The sequence below is a fragment of the Alternaria conjuncta genome, assembly GCF_024043145.1.
Source record: "Alternaria conjuncta strain BMP 0040 chromosome Unknown scaffold_2, whole genome shotgun sequence".
In the NCBI taxonomy this organism is placed as follows: Eukaryota; Fungi; Ascomycota; class Dothideomycetes; order Pleosporales; family Pleosporaceae; genus Alternaria; species Alternaria conjuncta.
Window position 1 is genome coordinate 212,514 of NW_026250091.1, and position 20,619 is coordinate 233,132.

Below are 20,619 nucleotides of genomic sequence, written 5' to 3' on the forward strand. Positions count from 1 at the left end.
CTCTTCAACGCTGCTCCGTGTGCTCTCTGGATGCTGAAACGTGCTTGAGGCGATCCCAAAGTGAGGCCCGCCCCAGCCCCGGCCCTTCCATGTCGAACGGTTTTGAACTTTGTTTGTCTGGACGCCGTCGTCCTCACCCACCCCACAGCACACCCAAGGAGGCTTTGGATACGAATCTCTACCTGTTCCGGCAGCTGGGCGACAGATACGACACACAGGACAAGAGAGGCAAGAAGAGAGTCGAGTTGGTCGATTGAGACGTGTCGTGGAGCTCCGGGCGCTCATGTCTTTCCTAGGCCTCCGTCCGCACTCGCGCAGCAGTCACACGACGAAAGGCTTGACGTCGCACACACAACGATCGGACGCGACTCTGGTCAGCTCGCAACCGCCGCCTCGCTCGGGCAGAGGCATGGCCGGGGTCATGGACATGGAGCGGACGCGGACACGACGGGAACGAACCTTTATCGGCAGCGAGTGCTGCGTGTGTGAGGAGAACCTCGAGTACACGCTGCGGGGCGAGCGGATACTGCAGCTCTCGTGCGGCCATGTGTCGCACGAGGCGTGCTTCTACGAGTACATCCGCGAGTTCGAGTCGCAGCACTGCCCGACGTGCGATGCGACGCTGGGGCTCGACAGCAGCAGAGGGGGCAACGTGCTCGACCTTGGTAGGCAGCCCTCGCAGACGGCGGCGGGCAGGCAGGCTGATGTGCGCGCAGAGAAACTGTCGACGATTGTGCGTTCGGTGCAGCACGAGGCGTCGCCGCCACACGCCGAGAGCCAGCGCAGCGCAGCCAACACGCCCACGCCGTGGGACAGCCAGGCTGAGCGGCCGCACGACGAGCACCAGCAGCAGCAGCAGCACGGGCGGTCGCGCACCGGAAGCAACGCGTCGGCGCGATACCCGCCCACGACACACACACGGCAGCGGGACAGCAGCCACAGTCGCGACCGCGGCTCCGAGCGGGGCGCGTCGCTGTCGCTGTCACAGGCGCAGTCGCGGGCCCACGGGCGCAGCGACTCGGGCGCGACGGGGCTCGCGTCGTCGAGCGAGTATGCCGCGACACACGACGGGCGGCGGCACGACTACGACGTGCAGTCGATGGAGACGAGCCTCAGCAGCCCGCGCGGCGGCGTGCGGAGCCCCATCCCCGCGCCCACCGTCACCGTCCGCAGCGAGTTCCCCACGCTGAGCCGGTCGCGGCAGCAGCAGAGCCTGACGTGCCTCGTCACCGTCGAGGTGGTCGAGGGCAAGTGGCGGCCCAGCCCCGACGACCTGCCGCGAGCGCCGCCGCCGCTGCCGCCGCTCGCCAGCGTGGCCGAGAGCGATTACGAGCGCTCCAAGTCGCCCGCGCCGCCGTACGAGCCGGCGGCGCTGCTCGACGACATGACCGAAGACCTGCACGCCCGCGTCGACAACTGGCACGGCCTCGACTTCTCGCGCTTCGGCAAGCTGCGCCTCCATGGCCACATCCGCGTCGGCAAGGACCGCCAGTCGTGGCAGGAGCTCGAGTGCTACCTCTTCTCCGAGATGCTCATCTGCGTCAAGGAGAAGAAGACGCCGCCCCTCACCAAGACAAAGTGCACCCTCAAGGGCTCCATCCTCATCAAGAAGCACCTCAACCACGTCGAGCACGCGCCCGACAGCCTCGTCCTGACCCTCAGCCTCTCCGTCGCCGAGCTGCCCGCCTTCCACCTGCAGTTCCACGACCGCAGCCAGCTCGACCTCTGGCGCCGCGCCCTCATGGACATCCGCCTCGACTTCCCCACCGCCGCCCGCCTGCCCGACTACGACCACGACAACTCGGGCCCCGACGACGACGACTACCGCCGCCCCAAGCGCCTCTCCTCCATCAACTCGTCCTACGGCGCCGCCAGGTCCACCATGACCGCCCCGACCGAGTACAGCGCCCCGCGCGCCGCCGTGCCCGAGCCGCGCCCCCCGCCCTCGATCCACGTGCCCGTCGACATTGTCGTCGTCATCCCCGTATCCTCCTCCATGCAGGGCTTGAAGATCAACCTGCTCCGCGACACCCTGCGCTTCCTGGTCCACAACCTGGGCGAGCGCGACCGCATGGGCCTCGTCACCTTCGGCTCCAGCGGCGGTGGTGTCCCCATCGTCGGCATGACGAGCAAGGCGTGGAGAGACTGGCCCAAGGTGCTCGATTCCATCCGCCCCGTCGGCCAGAAGAGCCTGCGCGCAGACGTCGTCGACGGTGCCAATGTCGCCATGGATCTGCTCATGCAGCGCAAGTCCAGCAACCCCCTCTCCAGCATCCTGCTCATCAGCGATTCCTCCACCTCCGATGCTGAAAGCGTCGACTTTGTCATCTCCCGCGCCGAGGCTGCCAAGTCCGTAGCCCCTTCCTCCCACAAATCCGCGCAACCACTGCTAACACGTAATCCAGGGTCTCCATCCACTCCTTCGGTCTAGGACTGACACACAAGCCCGATACCATGATTGAACTTTCTACCCGCACCAAGGCTTCGTACACGTACGTCAAAGACTGGATGATGCTGCGTGAGTGTGCAGCTGGCTGTCTCGGCTCCCTCCAGACTACCTCGCATCAAAACGTCAAACTCAAGCTACGACTACCCGAAGGCTCTCCTGCCAAGTTTGTCAAGATCAGCGGCGCCCTACAGATTACAAAACGAGCCACCGGACGAGACGCCGAAGCCGCGTTGGGTGACCTGCGATTTGGCGACAAGCGAGACATTTTGGTCCAACTAGCCATTGCACCAGACACCGGCTCACCAGAACAGCTTCCTCAGGACCCTTGGGAGTCGATTGTGTCTGGCCTTGAGGCTCTCGGTGGACCGCTCGACCAGGAAGACTCACGCACACTCAGCGTTGAAGAAGTGCCGCTGATCCAGGCAGACCTGACGTACGGTGACATCCTACGCGAAGGGTCTTTGTCACATTTACCACGCCCGTCGTTACTCGCCATCACTCTGCTACCGTCAGGGCCAAAGAAGAGCCCGACTGGAAGACCACCAACACCTCCCATCCCACCTCATCCTCACGTCGTGCAGCGACGCATGGAATTGCTCACCTCAGACATGCTGACACGCGCATTGACGCTTGTTTCGCGTGGGCAACACGACCGCGCACACCACCTTCTCAAGGAAACGCGCAGTATTCTAAAAGGACTCGGAAAAGGAGGTCTGCCACCACTTCCACCTCCAGGTCACCGACGCAACGAACCATCCAGTGCAGCAGGCAGCACTGGATCCGCATCACCGACATTGCACAGTACCAGTGGCGACTTGCGTGCGCGAACGCCCTCGCCTCATGCGGATAGCCCCTTCACTCCTGCAGCAGGCATTGATGTCAGAACCATGTATGCGCTTGACGCAGAACTCGAGTCCAGTCTCGAGTGGATCAACCACCCTGCTGTCTTCGGTAGGGATTCGCGAAAGGCCGTGTTGCAGGCAATCGGTGTCATCTCATCCCAGCGCGCGTACACTTTCCGCTCGCCCTCGGAATCTCTCTGGGCAGAGCGCATTGCTGGTGTCAAGCGCCTATCCGAACGCGCACGCGACTGGCGCGAAACCGGCGACCAAGAAGCCTTGATGGAGGAGAATTAATTGCGCGCAACGACTCTTCGATCTCTTCGCATTTGCTTGCATATACCCTGTATCATAGCGCATCACTCTTTGGTATCATGTTTCCTTGCTTCCATTCACGGCCATATCTTTCTTTTTGGCGATTTCACTGTTAGAGCTGTCATCGGGCTCATCCCACTTGAGACGTCTTGTTTCTCTTTGTTTCTCTTATTGGGTTTACGATACCAACACGGGTCTATATCTCCTTGCATTGGGTGGACCTCCTGGATTTGCAAAAGTAGGACTTGGGCGTCGCTCTCACCACAGCCGCTTGGCGATTGATTGGCTACACATATGCACTTAGACGCACGAATATCACATCCGTACCATACTCCGTACCGTACTGCATCTGCTACGCTACTTGGGTAAACCGCAACGTTCACGTATGCTCAATAGCTATACCGGGTACAACCACCCGCAGCTTGTGCTAACCCCTGAAATTGCATCACCCGTGTGTCTTTTAACACGCTGATTGCTGTAAGGGTCAGTCTACACTTGGTCAAGGCAGTCTTGGAACTCCACTGCGGTGAGTTCCGATGGTGGACGCCATGGCTACGAACAAAAGCCGGCAGAGCTACTTCTTCGGTGCGTTCGGGTGCATTACCCCTCACCTTAATCCAGTACCGTTATATATCTATAAGTTTGCAACTATACATCCATACAAGCATTGTTCATCTCGGCATGCAAGGATTCCTACCGCGACTTTGTGCACAAAGATATGCAGCGGACAAGAGCGTTCTTGACCGCATAAATGCGACATTGTTGCTGTGTGCGCTCGGGTCTCTGTCTCAGACTGCCAACGACCACCTGAAACTCCCAGCCGACAGCTCGCTTGGGCGCCAAATGCAATTGGTTTTGTCTTACTGGAACGAGAACGGTGCAGCTACACAAGTCAAAGGTGAAATCGAGGCCTGCATATTGATGCATGGGCTCAGGCAGTCAGTTTATCGTTCGCAATCGGCGAATCCTGCCTGCTGCGGTAACAAATCTTTGCGCTGTACGGTCATGCACGCTGATTTGCGAGCCAAACGATAGAGCACAGGCACCCAGAGCAGTGGGTTGTACCTGACGTGTACCGGCTTCCGTCTTCTTACGCGCCTATCGCACCTGCCATCCGTTGTGAAGGCCTGTTGACGTCAAGCCCTGGAACAAGCCAAGTGCCAACTACTCACCCCACTGTCTAGATGTCCCACTCCTTCTTCTCTTTTCTTCAACAATAACCCGTCACATGCTCCCCAAACGGCACATGCTGAGGTAAACGGCGATGCAGTACTGCCGAAATGACCAGGATGCGAAACGTGTCCTTCCCGTCGCCCCTACTGGCAAATGTCGGCTGTGTCCAAGACGACTTTGTCAGACCTGGGAACATCAACGGATTCCTCTGTGGCTGTAGTACACCATGCAATATATCAAGTCTTATTCTGGTGCAGCATCTACAAACGCCTACTCATGCTGCGATTCAAGGGCCACGGCAAGACGCAGGAACCGGTCTTAATTGAGAGGGGCGCGGCGTGGACGAATGCCGCGGAAACATACCGGCTACATCCTGCATGTCGCTGCAGATACAGATGCGGCTGCAGGTGCATCTGTCCCGCTGTAAGAACTTGCTGGCTACATCGAGTATCCCCGGTGTCCATCAGGTTAAGACGCCCAAAAAGCAAACAACATCAGTACCTAGTCCATGGATATAGATCGCGTTCCGACAAGCCAATGAACTCTCATCCCAGTTGACAAGATATGCTAATGTCAAACAGTAATCACTTCCAGGTCGTCTCTCAACCCACGTTTGATCGCTCGTCGCATTGCACAAGGGGCAGCACAGTCTCGATGTCGCTGCGATTGTAGCCATTGGCGGCTCGTCAAACTTTCCCCACTTGCTAGGAAATGCCCAACTTTTGCAAGCCCTTCGCATCTTGACGCACGTGCGAGACCCTAAGGTGGTGTTGGGTGGACCGATGGCATTTCCTTTGCGAGGCGAGCGGGCGGGACTTCGGTTCGATCATTCTCAGCCACATCTCGTTGACAAGGGTATGTAGATGCATGTTACGAATACGCTTACCAAACGGCTATTCCGGTGTAGTTCTACACTGGAGATCATGCTGACATGGGTCTTTAGGCGAGTCTGAAATCCAAAGCTGCATCGACGGTTGGGCTCTGTATGGCCCATAGCCCGCCATACAGGTAAAATAACGTGCTCTTAATGTGGAAGTGATGTCGCAGGATTGCCGATGCTGATTCTTGTTAGACTGTGACTGTTGGTAGCTGACCACGCAGATCCGACGTGCCGTGATCGTGAAGAGGCGGTGTTCTCGACAATATTGCTTTGCTCCGCACTTTCCTTCTTCATGGCCACACACTGGAGCGCATCACCGCTGCCGATCAGACCTATCGCGCTATTGTGGGACCTATGCAGCGGCCATCGAGATAGATCCATAATTCTCCCGCAAACCCAGCGCTGGAACCATTCCGTCAAAAGCAATACTTTCGGCCCGCAGACCAAGTTTACAACTGTGGCATGAGCGCCGTTTTGCCGGAGGCTAAGTCCAAGTGCCAGGTGTGGAGAGGGGCAAGACTCCGTGGTCCGCGCAAAAGCAAGCAACAGCTGAAGGACTGGGATAAGCGGGGTAATCGCAAGAGCGCATATCAAATTACATCATAGCCAGCAAGAAAAAGCATGGCGTCGTGTGAGTGTGCGTGTGTGCCAGAACTCAACATATCCACCCTTTGTCACACCGATATGCACATTTATACACAAACGGCGAAGATTACTTGCAAAACAAATGTTGACGACTGTGTGCGCATCATACTTTGTATGCAGCTAGAACATGTGGAAAGATGCAAGGTCTCATCTTTGCCTTGTTGGTAAGCCAGACACCCAATGGCGCACGTGCTATTACTTATCCCTACAGTATTTATCTTGCTTAGAGCGGCTATATGGGACCATCAGATCTTTGCGATGAAGCCTACAAGGACCCCTAATCGTTTGTGCTTGTAACATGCACCTGTTCCGATGCTCAACATAAACTGGGTTGGTATTTTTGTGTATTGACCTAATGCCCTCTATACGCAAGCATCAACATCACAAATCAACTACATAGCCTTTCTCTCTGTCGAGACACACTACATCCGTCGGCGTTACGGTAATGGTCGGTGCGGATAGAATGAAAGATGCGCGCAAATAGCTAATGCGTCCGTGTCATGATATCTGTTTGCTACCTAGCTACCCAGTCAAAATACTTCCAAGGTTTGATTCAACAAGGCCTATCCAACATCCAACATGCATAACACAAAGCCCTCGTCCCAAAACCTCTACTTGCTATACTCTTTTACAAAACGAATAACAGACTCGTTAACCTCTTTCGGATTGGATGCGCTCAAGAAGTGCTGGCCGCCTTCGATAACCTCCAATTTGGCATTCGGCGAGTTCGTGAAGGGTTTCATCTCCTCTTTGGCGTTCGCGACCGAATAAACAACATCGCTAGTTCCCTGTGACGACAGTCAGTTGCGAAATCACCCTAGAGAACACATCCGCAATGAGACCAACGTTGTCATGAAAAGAAAAGCATCCATCCACTTACATGCAACCGCAAAACCGGACACAGCACATCGCTCAAGCGCATATGCAATCCGTCCCGATCTCTAAGATTAATTGCACACATCCTTATCCTTCGACGTCCTTCGTCGCCTTGATAATTGTTCTTAATCTCATCAATCCAGAAGGCGCGGACGTCTTCGGGACAGTCCTCCTTCCCCAAGCCCACGTCGATGAGGAAGTTGCAGAAATCTGTGCTGGGTGCAAAGTCTGGCGTAGGCTCATTGGATTTGGTGCCGAATTCGCCGGTGATGCGGTCAGCGAGGGGGTCAACGGCGTGCCAACAGCCTAGATCGCGAGAACGAGGGGACTCATAGTCTAAGGATGTTCCAAGAGGTACTATGCCAAGGATCTTGGTAGTTCCTCTGTCAATATCTGGTAGAGTGCGTCACAAATCATTAGACATGGCGTGGGTCGCTTACCTTTTCCGGCGCCAAAAGTGCCATTCGTACCGTCACCCATCCTCCCTGGCTCGTCCCTAATACAAAAGCTTTCTTCACACCCAGCTTCTCCATAACCTGCAGATTCATCATCGCAGTATCCCAGTACGTCCAGTTCTCAGTCTTTGCGCGCGTTTGTCCATGACCCAATAGCTCGATCGCTACCAGATTCATCACCGATGTAAGTTTTTTGTTCGTGTATGCATCGCGATAGAGCTCCGAGGACGTAGCGAAGGAGTTTATCAAGATGAGGGTGGGTTTGGAGGCGTCCACGGGACCGGAGGTTTGGTAGGCAGCTGTTATGCCGCCGAGGTGGGGGACGTCAATGGTTTTGGTGTTTGGCATGATGCACAGCGAGAAAGTGTACTGTCTTTCGAGTATGGGCGGTTGGTGATCATAGTTGCGAGTCGTGAGGCTGATGTTGTCGTGTGAATTTGCAACGACGTCACATGTCGATCCTGTGGGGAACGTTCGGGCCGGAGGGGTAGGATATTTCCTTATTTGGGATAACATAGTGATGCGTTTACAAATCATCACAAAATATAGGTATGAAGAGATGCGAGTGTCTTAGGATGTTATCAATTGGTCGGCGGAGCGGCAATTCTGTTGAAACGCAACATGAGAAACACACATAAAGTGCCGCAAGAGCATATCATCAATGGTAAATCTTTGCAAGAGAATGTACATGTTTGCCTTCAGACGTATAAAGCTATGTTGCTGTGCATATTGCTTGCTTAGTTCTCCAGAACATACCTATACCTCGCTTTTCCTGCCTCCATGTCCACAACCGCGGTGTTAGCATCCTTCATTGGTCTCTTCTGGATCCATGGCTTGATCTTCTTCTCAGCCGCCAACTCCAACATCTCCTTGATCTCCCATGGGGCACCGATGCCAGAGCCTCCAACCTTGAGTCCACCAGAAAGAAGCGTGAAGGCGTTGATGGGAGGTAGCTCTCCGCCGTCCGGTGCTCCAACTTGGATGAAAGTACCATGAGTCTTGAGCAAACTAAGATAGCCATCTAGAGGCATCTTGGCGCTGGAAACGGTGCATACAATGAGATCGAGCGTTTGTGCGTTGTGCTTGGCCCAATCCTTATCTTCGTCAGTGGAAACGTAGAGGTCAGCGCCTAGCTTGAGAACGTCATCGCGCTTCTCAGCCTTGCGGCTTATACCGACGACCTTGTCTGCACCCAGGGCTTTGGCAAAGAGAACACCGAAATGACCTAAGCCCCCTACTCCAACAATTCCGACAGTTTTGCCAGGACCACAGCCATAACGCTTCAACGGAGAGTAGACGGTGATTCCGCCGCAAAGCATCGGTGCAGCATCCGCACTATCCAAGCCGTCAGGGATACTTAGGACGAAGTGTCCGTTTGTGCGGTTGTGTGTGGCGTATCCACCATAGCTTTTGCCCTCGTCGCGTGGGTAGATGGAGCCATAAGTGTTTACTGTCTCGCGATGGCAATGGTTCTCGATGCCGTTCGAGCAGTCGGGACAGTCTGGTTGAAGGCATGAGCGTGCTTGCGCGCCGACACCAACACGGTCGCCCTGCTTGACGTGCTTGACGTTCTTGCCAACCTTGACGGCTTTGCCAATGATCTCGTGACCGACGACGCAGGCTAATAACCATCAGTACGGTGAAGCAGTTGACACAGTCTGTAACATACGATATGGTGTAGGGCCCCAGCCAGATTTCAACATGTGCAAGTCTGATCCACAGATACCGCAGTGAGAGATCTCAATGTCAACATCGTCTTCGGTCCACTTTTTGGGTTCAAATTGACCCCACTCCATCTTTCCCTTGACACTCTCCTCGTCCTTGCCGAGCCATCCTTGGAATTTCGTGTCTGTCGCCATTGTGTAGTTCGTATTGTTGTAAGCGTACGTGCTCGATGTTGGTGTTGGTGTTGTTGTTGTAGTTGTAGTGGGATGTTTGGCCGCACCATCCGTGCACAAACACTTATATATCAGCAACGACCGTTAACTCCGTGGACATTCCGATATGACGTTCACTATGAGCCTGGCCCGTCTAGAAGAGCCTCAAGGCAGCCTATGCAGGCGGACTGCGGAACTGAGCTATTCTGGTTGGTCCCATCGTCACTCTCATGAGCGCCCATTGGCTACCTTCGCCATCATAGACCTTTACGCGTACTTGTACTGCGGGGACAGTACCGGTTTCGTTTACTGATGCTGTGCGTCATCAGTTGAAAAATTATCCACCGCGTAGATAGCGGGAGTGAGGGCTTCTCCTATTGGTCGCGTGCCTTGCGCTAATGCGACCGCCGATGGATATCGGGCCACTGCCAAAGATTGTCGGCGGACCGACTGATGCAGACCGATGACAATGCACCGGGGTCTGGTGATATCGGGGTTAAACGCGGAGAATGCAACTCTGAGGGCGGTTGCATCGTGTCACGGAGATGACTGGATGCCGAAGTTGTATGGAGTCTATGGAGTCGTTGCAGTGTGAGGATCACATGGGAATGTGCAACAAGATAATCAGTGTACACATGATCTTAATCATCGTTACGTTGCTGTATTAATAGATTATATCTTATTTTAATCTTAATATTTTCCTATTTAATATTTATTAGAAAGCTCTAGTTATAATAACTTAGTATAGTTATAATCTTAATATTAAGGTCTGTATGTACTATAGTATATACACTAGATCTAAAAATTTTAGTGTCTTATAAGTAGAATACTACTTAGTAATAAGTATAATAAAATTAGAGCTTTTACTTAGCTAAAGACCTTTATTAATATATAAAAATAAATATATTTATCTAAGACCTGCGCCTATCTCTATAAAATAAAAATATAGCTTCTTTTTAGATATATTTAATGCCTACTTAGGCTAACACTAATAAAGTAGTTAATATAGCGCGTGCTATAGTAATAGATAAAGTAGACGCAGCTTTATATAACTCTTAAAAGGTTAGACTATTTACGCTAGATAGAGAATAGCTAAAGAAGTAGCTTAAAGATAACTATAAGTACCTTTAGCTCTTTAATCTTATAGACAGAATTCTAATAAGAGTATAAACTATATTAATACTATTTTATAGATGTAGAGAGAATGCAAGGCTCTTACTAAGCTTATTTATAAGTTTAATAGTAGTAAAGAGCCTAATAGAAATAAGCAGCGTTTTATAAACTAGTTAAAAGTATAAAATAGCTAAGTATTTTAGGCTATACTTAAATTTAGAGATAAAGTATTATATTCTTAGATTAGCTCTACTACGCATAACTAGAGTAGACATTATAGAGAATAACAACGTTAGTTCTATTATATTCTTTATTATTATTTAATTAGTGTATTATTTATTACTATAATAGTTCTAGGCCTAGAAGCCTATTAGCCTAACATTAGGCTAACCTCTACTATATATATTTACCTTTAACAGCTTCTTTTAAAGCTCTCTACTATAATAATATTATTATTCTATATACCTCTATTATTAACGTATGTAAGACTCTTACACGTTATTATAGTTTACTATATATCTACCTACTAGCGCAACTTACAAGAGTAAGCTTTAGTAACTATTATAGACTCTGTTAAGCGCTCTAATTCTCTATATTCTAATATCTCTAAGAACACTATAGAGATTATCTACTAATATAATATACCTAAGACTCTAGAAGGCGCTGCTGCGTATAAGCCTACTATTAACCTATACATTATAACTTCTATTCTGCGCTACGCGCGCAACACCGCCGCTACTATAAACTATACTAAGGTTAGTTCTGCTAAAGAACTCTAAGAGTTCTAGGTATTAGAACAATTCTTCTACACTATAGGTAGAGCGTTCTTATTTGCAACAGCGCTATTATAGCTATTATAGTTCTAGCCTTAAGCTTGCTCTTAGACACTACTCTCTACTCTCTACACCTCTAGTAGTAGTCTCTAGCGATTACTAGGCACTTAAGACCTCTACTAAGATCTAAAGAACTATAATATGCGCGTACCTAGTTGCTTTATATCTTATAGCGACAAAGCCTACTTTCTTAACAAGAATCTTAACGCTAATAGCTTCTAAGTTATTAACACCTTCTCTAATAATCTCTCTAACTCTAATAGCAAGAGCAAGATCTCTACTATAATTACTACCTATTAGAGTAAGAAGACTATTGCCTTTAGTAATTCTAAAAACTCTATTAGTAACTAAGACGCTATTCGCTACTCTTCTATAAGCGCTTAACACTACCTATTACGTCTAGCTATAGCTGTTAATAACAACTCTAATATAGAAGGTACCTAGCATAGCCTCTAGCGGAAGCTAGGCTCTTGCAACACTTTACCTACTACTAGCGCCTTACCTACTATTATAGCTACGCTCTCTAAGCGTCTATACTTTAAGTAATAGCTATTTAAGTTCTTTATTATTCTCTAAAAGAATAACGTTACTATATTTAAGCTATAGAAGACAGACGCTAATAGTAAGCTCTTCTAACAAGACAAGATTCTTAAGCTAGATAACCTAGAGAGTATAAGCGTTAACCTTAACTTATTATTAGTTCTTACTAATATAATAGAACAGCTGCGCTCTATATAGATAGATATTAGCAACAAGCGTACGCGCTTTAACTACCTTAGCAATTATCTTATAAAACACGTCTAGTAGATAAAAACTCTACTTGCTAGAGTTTAGAACGCTAAAGACAAGCGTAAAGGCTTTAAGAGTAACCTTAATAAGTTAGCTAAGCGCGTTATATAACTATAAGACTAGCTCTCTAAGTCTAACTATTATATTACTTAGATAGGTAAATAGCTTTATAACGTCTAAGAATTTGTGTATATTAATTACTAAGACCTCTAGCGCGTAACTATAAGTCTCTGTAAGATAACTATCTATAAGGCTACCTATAAGAATAGATATTACTATAAGTTTACTACATACGCTACTACTAAGCAGAATGTCTAGCGCAACACCTAGGCCTTAAACACTAGTATTACTAATCTCTAGAGTTATCTTAAATCCGCTAAGAACGCTGCTTATAAGAACTAGGTATTCTGCTACTTATAGGCAGGTAATAACTCTCTAGATAACTCTAACTTCTCTAACAGTAATAATAAGTTAGACTACTTCTCTTACTCTACTTATCTATTAGGCTGTTAGAAGCGCTGCTATTGCAGCGTCTTCTCTATCTTAGGCACTAAGGTAGAGAATAGTAATCGCGACTACTACTACCTCTACTCTAAGAAATACAAACCTAAGGTCTTCTCTAGTAAAGGTACTACTAAGGCTAACTATATTAAGTAGAAGATAGATATTACTAACTAGTTTAACTACTATAAGCATAAGTTCGCCTTTAAAGCTAAGAAGGTAAACTACCTACGCTAGAAGACTAAGAGCGTAGCGTTTAGAAACATCTAGTAGAGATTTATTATCTCTAGCTAGAAGTTCACGCGCTCTAATAATATCTAGATTATTCTTAACTTAGTGTACTAAACTCTTAATAGTAACGTTACTACTTTATACTAGTATAAAAGTAATAAGTTATATATAAAGATAGGCAAGACTATAAGTAAGTATATCGCCTGCTTTAACGTTAGTGTAGCTTCTCTAGGTTAGACTAATTTAGTTAAGATCTAGTTTATGCGCAATTACCTTCTAGTATAGTAGTAGAATATAACTACTATAAAGGTTATTAATAACAAGCTCTTCTATATAGACTTCTACTAGACTTTTTGTCTTCTTAAATAAGCTACTTCTTAGCGCTTCTTAAACAACTATAATAGTAATAATAGAGGTAGCTAAGAAAATAATAACAATAATAGTAGCAGTAGCAAGAAGGTATCTACTACTACCTCTGCTAGTAGCTAAGAAAATAACACTAGCTCTAGCTCTAGTTCTTATAGTTGCTCTAACATTTAGATTAAAGTTCTTAAGTATATAAACTATTATTTTAACTATTTTAAGAAGAACTATAGCTATAAGTTATAGAGTAGCTATTACTTAGGTTAGCCTATACTACTATTTAACACTTACTATAAGGTCTAGAATACGCTAGAGAAAGCTATTACTAACAGCAGAGTTCTAGTTAGTAAAGCTATCTGCTTTAAGACCTAAGGCGCAGCTATTAGAGTTAACACTATTAATAACACCTCTAACTATTTAGAAAACTTATAGTCTCTAGTAACTATTGCCTCTAAGAACCTCTCTAGCATAAGAAGCCTACACCTATACTAGCAACTCTAGCACCTATACTAGCACCTAATATTCTCTATTATACGCCTCTGTTGTCTATAGTTATAGACTTAGATAAAGATAAGTAGACTAGCTCTAACGCTTTCTCTAACTTCTTTACTATAAACCTCTTTTCTTTTATAGAAGTTAGTAAAACTAATAATAATAATTCTAATTCTACTTTCTAGGTAATTACTAATTAGGTTAAGACTCTTAAGCAGAGTCTAGCTAGATTACGCATTACTATCTTAACTATTACTACTACTACTATATATAGTAATATATATTATTCTTTTATAGAATAGTAGTTAGTCTTTAAAGAAATTATATTATTATCTAATTACTCTTCTCTTCTCTAACACGCTAAAATTATAAGTAACACTAGCTATACTTCTTTCTTTATTAATTCTTCTTATACCTACGCATATAAATACAAAACTATACCTTTTACTTAACTTGCTACGCTTAAGCTCGCTAATAGCTCTAAAGTAGCTAGAGTTACGTACATAGCTAGAGTAATAGTTAAGCTTAGTAACTACTCTAAAGACGTTCTAGCCTATATTACAAAGCTTTCTAGTATCTAGATAATCTTAGGCACCTTTTAGTTCTATACGCACAAACCTACTATTAACTAGAAGAATATGTCTCTTGCTCTCTACTTAGAACAGTGTCTAATTAGTTATATTTATAATTACAAGCCTATCTATACATAGAGTAGTTACTACTAGAAAGCAGCGCTACTATAGACACTAGACTCTTGTAAGAAGATAGCGCGTTACTCTAAAACTTCTCTCTCTATTAATGTTATATTTATCTTAAGCTATGCTATAGCTACTACTATCTACTAGAACTAAGATATTAGTATTACCTTATACAAAGAGGTCTGTTAATTAGTAGAACTTTCTAATAATAAATAGAAGAACACCTTACACCTTCGCGCTACTAGCGCTAAGGTTCTTCTAGAGAACTATAATAAGTTCTATAACAAGATAGAACGCTCTTATATAACTAAGAAGAATATATTAAAGTAACTACTAAAGGTTTTACACTCTCTCTATTAGAGATTTAACCTAAAAAAAGCTAATAAGCTCTCTATATATTAGAGTAAGCTTAACTATAAGATTAAACTTAAATCTAATAAGTTAGAGCAACCTCTAAAGCTCTTATCTTAGAGGCTTTACCTAATATCTTATAATAAAGCCTGCGTAGTAAAGCTCTACGTTAATAATATAATAAAGAAGAGCTACGTAGAATAAAGCACGTTAGCTTAGACTACACCTCTTCTTATTATCTAGAAACCTAGAGGCAGAATATAAATATGCGTTAACTATTAAGAATTAAATGCGTATATAATTAAAAACTATAATACCTCTTCTCTTATAAGAGATATACTAGCAAAACTAGCTAAGGCGCAATACTTCTTAAAGGTTAACGTTATTACTACATTTAACAAGATCTATATTTAGAATAATTATAAGCATCTATCTACATTTATTACACTCTATAGATTATACTAATACACTATTATGCTGTTTAGTATATATAATAGCCTAGAGACCTTTTAGGTATATATTAATAACGTCTTATATAAATATCTTAATAAGTTCTACATAGCGTACTTAGATAATGTAATTATATTTAGTAAAATAATAGAATAGTATAAGAATTATCTTATCTAAGTTATTAGCTAGCTAGTAGAAGTAGGCCTCTCTATAGATATTCTTAAGTTAGAGTTTATAAAGATAGAAGTTAAGTTTCTTAGCCTAATTATTACTAGAGATAGTATTAAGATAGACCTAGAGAAGGTTACTACTATTTAGAACTAGAAGCTTCTACAGTCTCTTAAGAACGTTTAGACGTTTCTAGAATTTATAAACTTCTATTAGCAATTTATATATAGGTTCTCTAATATTACTAAGCCTCTTACCTATCTTATATAAGAGAACTCTAAGCTCTTCGCTATAACTAAGAAGGCTAAGAGCTTCTTTAAGGCTCTAAAGAAAGTATTCTATAGTAATATTATTCTTACTTACTTTAACTCTAATCTTAAATACATTATTAAGACTAACGCTTTAGACTATATATACGCTGCTATACTCTCTTAGATATAGCTTAATAGCTTAGTCTAACCTATTACGTATCTCTCTAAAAAGATAACGCCTATAAAGTATAACTATAAGATCTATAACAAGAAGCTTCTAGCTATTATCTAGGCATTTAAGAAATAGCGTCTAAAGCTTACTAGCGTCTCTAAGCATATTAACGTTCTTACAGATTACTATAGGCTAAAGTATTTCTATACAAAATATAACCTTAATTATAGATAAGCCTAGTAGGCTAAATTTATAAAGAAGTTTAACTTCTACATTATATATAGGCCTAGTAAGTAAGGCACTAAACCTAATAGCCTTACCTACTATATAGAAGATCTTCTAGATAAGATTACTAATAATTATATATAACACTAGTACTAGACAATTCTAGAAGAGAACTAATAGAACTCTAGACACTACCTATTCTAGAGAGGCAGCTATGCAGTAGTCTAACTTACTAGACTATATCTTAGCAATAATAATTACAACCTAGGCTTAGTACTTACTCTTCTTTAAGAGATAGAAGAAGAGGCTACTATACCTTTAACTACTCTACTTATTAGTCTTACCTACTTCTCTCTTAAAAGAACTCTAGATTCTTATAATAATCTAGTTAATACTAACGCTTAGCCTCTAGACAAAGTTATCTATAAGTTATGTCTTAGCGACTCTAGGCTTTGTAATATTAAAGCTGCTCTAGCTACTAATAATTATTATATACCTTATTACCTTATTACTAAAGAAATACGTATAGAGCTAGCTAACCTTAAAGCTAGTAATAATAGTAAGTTATTTATTAGTAATAGCTGCCTAGTTACTCTATTTAGTAAGCAGTTGCGTACCTAGATTATCTAGCATTTCTATAATAGTCTGCTAGGCAGATATAGTAGAAGAACTACTACTTATTAGTAAGTTAGTTAATAGTATTACTAGTAAGGCATAACTAACTCTATTACCTACTTTACAAATAGTTACCTAATCTACTAACGTTCTAAAGTTAATTAGACAGCTAAGCATAAGCTATTATATCTACTACCTATCTCTACCTACTACTAAAATAACATCTCTATTAACTTTATTACACTATTACTAGTGTTGTATTAGTGTAGTTATAACTACTAACATATTATAGTAGTAGTAGACTATCTTTCTAAAATAAAGAAGTTTATTACTATAGAAAATATAGAAGTCTCTACTATAGTAGATAAGTTTATAAAGTATATCTAGAAAGAGAAAAAGTACCTACGCACTATTATCTCTAATAGAGAATATTAGTTTACGTTCTACTTCTAGTCTTAACTATATAACTATATAAGTATACAGCTAAAGCTATCTACTACGTACTACCTAGAGATAGACAGCTAAACTAAGAACGCTAATACAGACTTAAAATAATATCTTTGCGCCTATATTAATTACTTATAGAATAACTAGGCGTAGCTATTACTGCTAGCAGAATTTAAAGCTAACTTAGTAATAAGTATAACTATAGGCTTATCTCTATTTCTTGCTATAAAGAGGCGCTAGCTCTAATTAGGCCTAGAGCCTATACACTAACTTTAGCTACTCTTCTATAACTTACCTTCTATTATCTAATAATAACGCAACGCTAACGCTCTTACTAACTATATTAATATAACTTATACCTTTCTATAATAGTAAATACTATAAGTGTAGAAGATAATAAAGTCTTTTACAGACGTAAATTAGTTACTAGCTCTGCGCTTTACTTTAGGTAAGTAGGTAATACTAAACGCGTGCTATATTTACACTAAATAACCTATTAAATTACTTAACTATAAGAATATAGAGCTATATTAGATTACTTATATTATAGATAATATAGCTTATAAATTAGATCTCTCTCTGTAGCTTAAAGCTGTGTTTCTAGCTTTCTACTTATAGCTTCTATAGCCTTATAATAATAATACGCTCTCTAGTTAGCTCTAGCCTAAAGACGTAGCCTTTCTAAAGGTCTATCTTACTAATAATAGAGTTACTAAGTACGTTGTCTTCTAAGTTATTAACTTCTACATCTAACGCAACATAGTTAACCTATATACTAGAACTTAAGGCCTTCTATAGTATAAGGTTATATAGGTTAGTAATAATTAGTTAGACTTATAGCAACTCTATTTTAATATACGTAGTTCTAAGAAATCTATATAAAACTTCTACACTTATAACCTAGGTAGACTAAGACTACATAATACATTTTATAACTATAATAATAATAGAAAGCTTACTATTACTTTACTCTAGCTATTAGACTTTAAGTACTTAGAAAGAACTAGCTAGTTGTTTATAGACTTTCTTAGCTGTGTTACTATTATAGCCTACTAGGCTAATTATAACGCACGTCTTTGCCTAACTTTAGCCTCTATAGCTGTTAGCAGCTGCAAGATAGCTCTAGGCTACTTTGCTTACTACCTATTAGCCTTAGCTAGTATAGCGTTTACTGTAGCACTCTAGTAGGCTGCTAGATCTCTTGCTATAGACAATAACGTTACTACTAGCGCGTTAGGATAGAAGTAATCTTTAACCTTGTTTTTAGGCCTTCTTATTAAGAGAGACCTCTGTTTTATACACCTTACTGTCGCCGCTTAGTTAGAACTTTAAGCGCTTTTAGAGGGGGAACGTGTAATAGTTCTAGGCCTAGAAGCCTGTTAGCCTAACGTTAGGCTAACCTCTACTATGTATATTTACCTCTAACAGCTTCTTCTAAAGCTCTCTACTGCAATAACATTGTTATTCTATATACTCCTATTATTAACGTGTGTGAGACCCTTACAGTTACCTCAAACGTTGGAACTTGTCTTCTTCAGCCATTGTCTTGTCGACACGTTCAATCGTTTCGGCGTCATATACTTCCTCTAAGCTTTTTTGGCCTTTTAACACTTCCCTCTCATGCTTTGTTGCCTCTTCTTTCGTCATAAGAACCAAGTCCTTCATCTGGAGATGACTATTCTTCTGACCCGGTGTTCTCTCATCAACAAAACTCAGAGCTGGCTTAGTCCATCGTGTCAATACTAGGCGTGTAGACAACCCACTGATGATACTTCGGCCATGGTATACTTCTTCTACTAGATAGCCCACATCATCTTGTGTTATGGGAATCTTGAGACCCAGTGGGTCCTCGCTGAAGAGTGCACGTGCCAGTCTTTCTTCGGCACCTTGGAGAGCACCTAAAATTCCGTCGTACATCTTGTCGCGTGACTTGGCTGGCAAGTATTCGTGAGGGTAGCCAGATATGGAAAGGATGACATGATTCGCAACTGCGAGACCGAAGATGGCTGGCATAGTACCCAAAACTGGCAAGATTCGTACCCGGAAATCTGCAAGAACACCAAGCTCTCCCACGTTGCCTTTCGCAAATTCTTCTTCGGAGAGAGGTTGGAGCTCAGCCTTCCCTGGGCCTGGCCTTTCTGTAGAGTAGACAACTGGTATGCCGTCCTTGACACCCTTCAAGCGTAGCTTTCGCCTTGTAGACTTTGACAACGGGTCGTCTGTACTTGTGGAGATGTCGCCAATGAATATTCGTGTAGGATCAGACTTGCATCCTGCACCCATGGAAGATATGACCTTGATGTTATTCATGTAACAGTATGCCAGAAGTGCAACCTTGCTGTCAATGTTGTCGATAGCGTCGATAACAAAATCCGGCTGCTGATGGTTCATGGGTGCTAGCTGAGCTGCAGCAGTATGCTCGGCAAAGAGTTCATTTCGGCATTCGAAATGGGTCCAGGGTGTGATTTGTTCGAGTCGTTTGCGGAGGCAGTGAACCTTGGGCGTTCCGACATCTGCTAGTGTAGCAACTGCATGCCGATTGAGCGAAGACAGCGTGACCTGATCAAAGTCGATAAGCCTAAGTTTGGAGCATCCTGAGCGAGCGAGGGCGGCCGTAGCATGTGATCCGACGCCTCCGCATCCGACTACAATTACGAAGGCATTCCTTAGCTTGGCGATTCCAGGATCTGTGAGAAAGACTCTATTTCTTGCGAGTTGTTCAAGGATGAGATCTGGTGCACTAGTCAGAGTTGAACTGGCATTTCATGAAAGAATCAATACCGTCGTCGTAGTCACCTTTCCTTGCCCTTGCGGCTAATGCCATACTCCGCTCATCTTCCTTGCTTGGGGCGAAGACGTTGGAAGCAGCACCATATTCGGTCAGCTGGGTGATGTTAGCGAGTATTTAGGTGTCAGCTCGATGATCGAGTATGCAGCCGATTCGATATTCGGGTACTCACTCTGGACGCGCGATGTTCGTCACTGACGTCTGGAATCGATGCCTTCAGATCGGCTACCCTTGTCAAGCGCCGAGCTTTCTGAAAACCTAGAATCGCACTGCCCACGACAAAGCCTGACACGGCTGCAGTTGTGATGAGCTGAGCATTGTGAGACTCAGTTGCTCGCGACAGCCAGGAAGGCATTTTAGCGGGTTGACGTCACACTTTATGCGATGATGTCCTCAATGCAGATCCACATAGCCGTCTATGTACAGTAGAAGAAACAGAAACGAAGAGGGCTGCGCATGTACTGGGAACCCGTAAAACGGCCGGACTTGATGATTTGTATGTGGTGTCGAATATGCATGCAGGTGCGGCTGTCAAGACTAGCGTGCATGCGGTAAGCGCCAAACCCTCGTCGTCAAAAATGCAGATGACCATTAGGGAGCAGGCGCCAGCGAACCAGACGAGC

At 44.4% G+C, this 20,619-nt stretch overlaps 4 protein-coding genes across 4 annotated transcripts; 1 reads left to right on the forward strand and 3 right to left on the reverse strand.

Moving 5' to 3' along the window:
- Positions 1-421: 421 nt before the first annotated feature.
- On the forward strand, positions 422-3,585 carry J4E85_001164 (uncharacterized protein; the record flags this gene model as incomplete). Its single annotated transcript, XM_051465452.1, has 2 exons — positions 422-2,349; positions 2,406-3,585. 2 exons carry the CDS (start codon positions 422-424, stop codon positions 3,583-3,585), a joined length of 3,108 nt encoding a protein of 1,035 aa, XP_051330009.1.
- A 3,327-nt stretch (positions 3,586-6,912) lies between these two features.
- On the reverse strand, positions 6,913-7,980 carry J4E85_001165 (uncharacterized protein; the record flags this gene model as incomplete). The annotated part of the gene is made up of 3 exons (XM_051465453.1): positions 6,913-7,089; positions 7,182-7,547; positions 7,618-7,980. 3 exons carry the CDS (start codon positions 7,978-7,980, stop codon positions 6,913-6,915), a joined length of 906 nt encoding a protein of 301 aa, XP_051330010.1.
- Positions 7,981-8,369: 389 nt separating this feature from the next.
- J4E85_001166 (uncharacterized protein) lies at positions 8,370-9,491 on the reverse strand (the record flags this gene model as incomplete). Its single annotated transcript, XM_051465454.1, has 2 exons — positions 8,370-9,253; positions 9,302-9,491. 2 exons carry the CDS (start codon positions 9,489-9,491, stop codon positions 8,370-8,372), a joined length of 1,074 nt encoding a protein of 357 aa, XP_051330011.1.
- Positions 9,492-18,714: 9,223 nt separating this feature from the next.
- J4E85_001167 (uncharacterized protein) lies at positions 18,715-20,351 on the reverse strand (the record flags this gene model as incomplete). The annotated part of the gene is made up of 3 exons (XM_051465455.1): positions 18,715-19,940; positions 19,990-20,092; positions 20,169-20,351. The coding sequence occupies 3 exons, from the start codon at positions 20,349-20,351 to the stop codon at positions 18,715-18,717; spliced, it is 1,512 nt and encodes a 503-aa protein (XP_051330012.1).
- Positions 20,352-20,619: the final 268 nt, after the last annotated feature.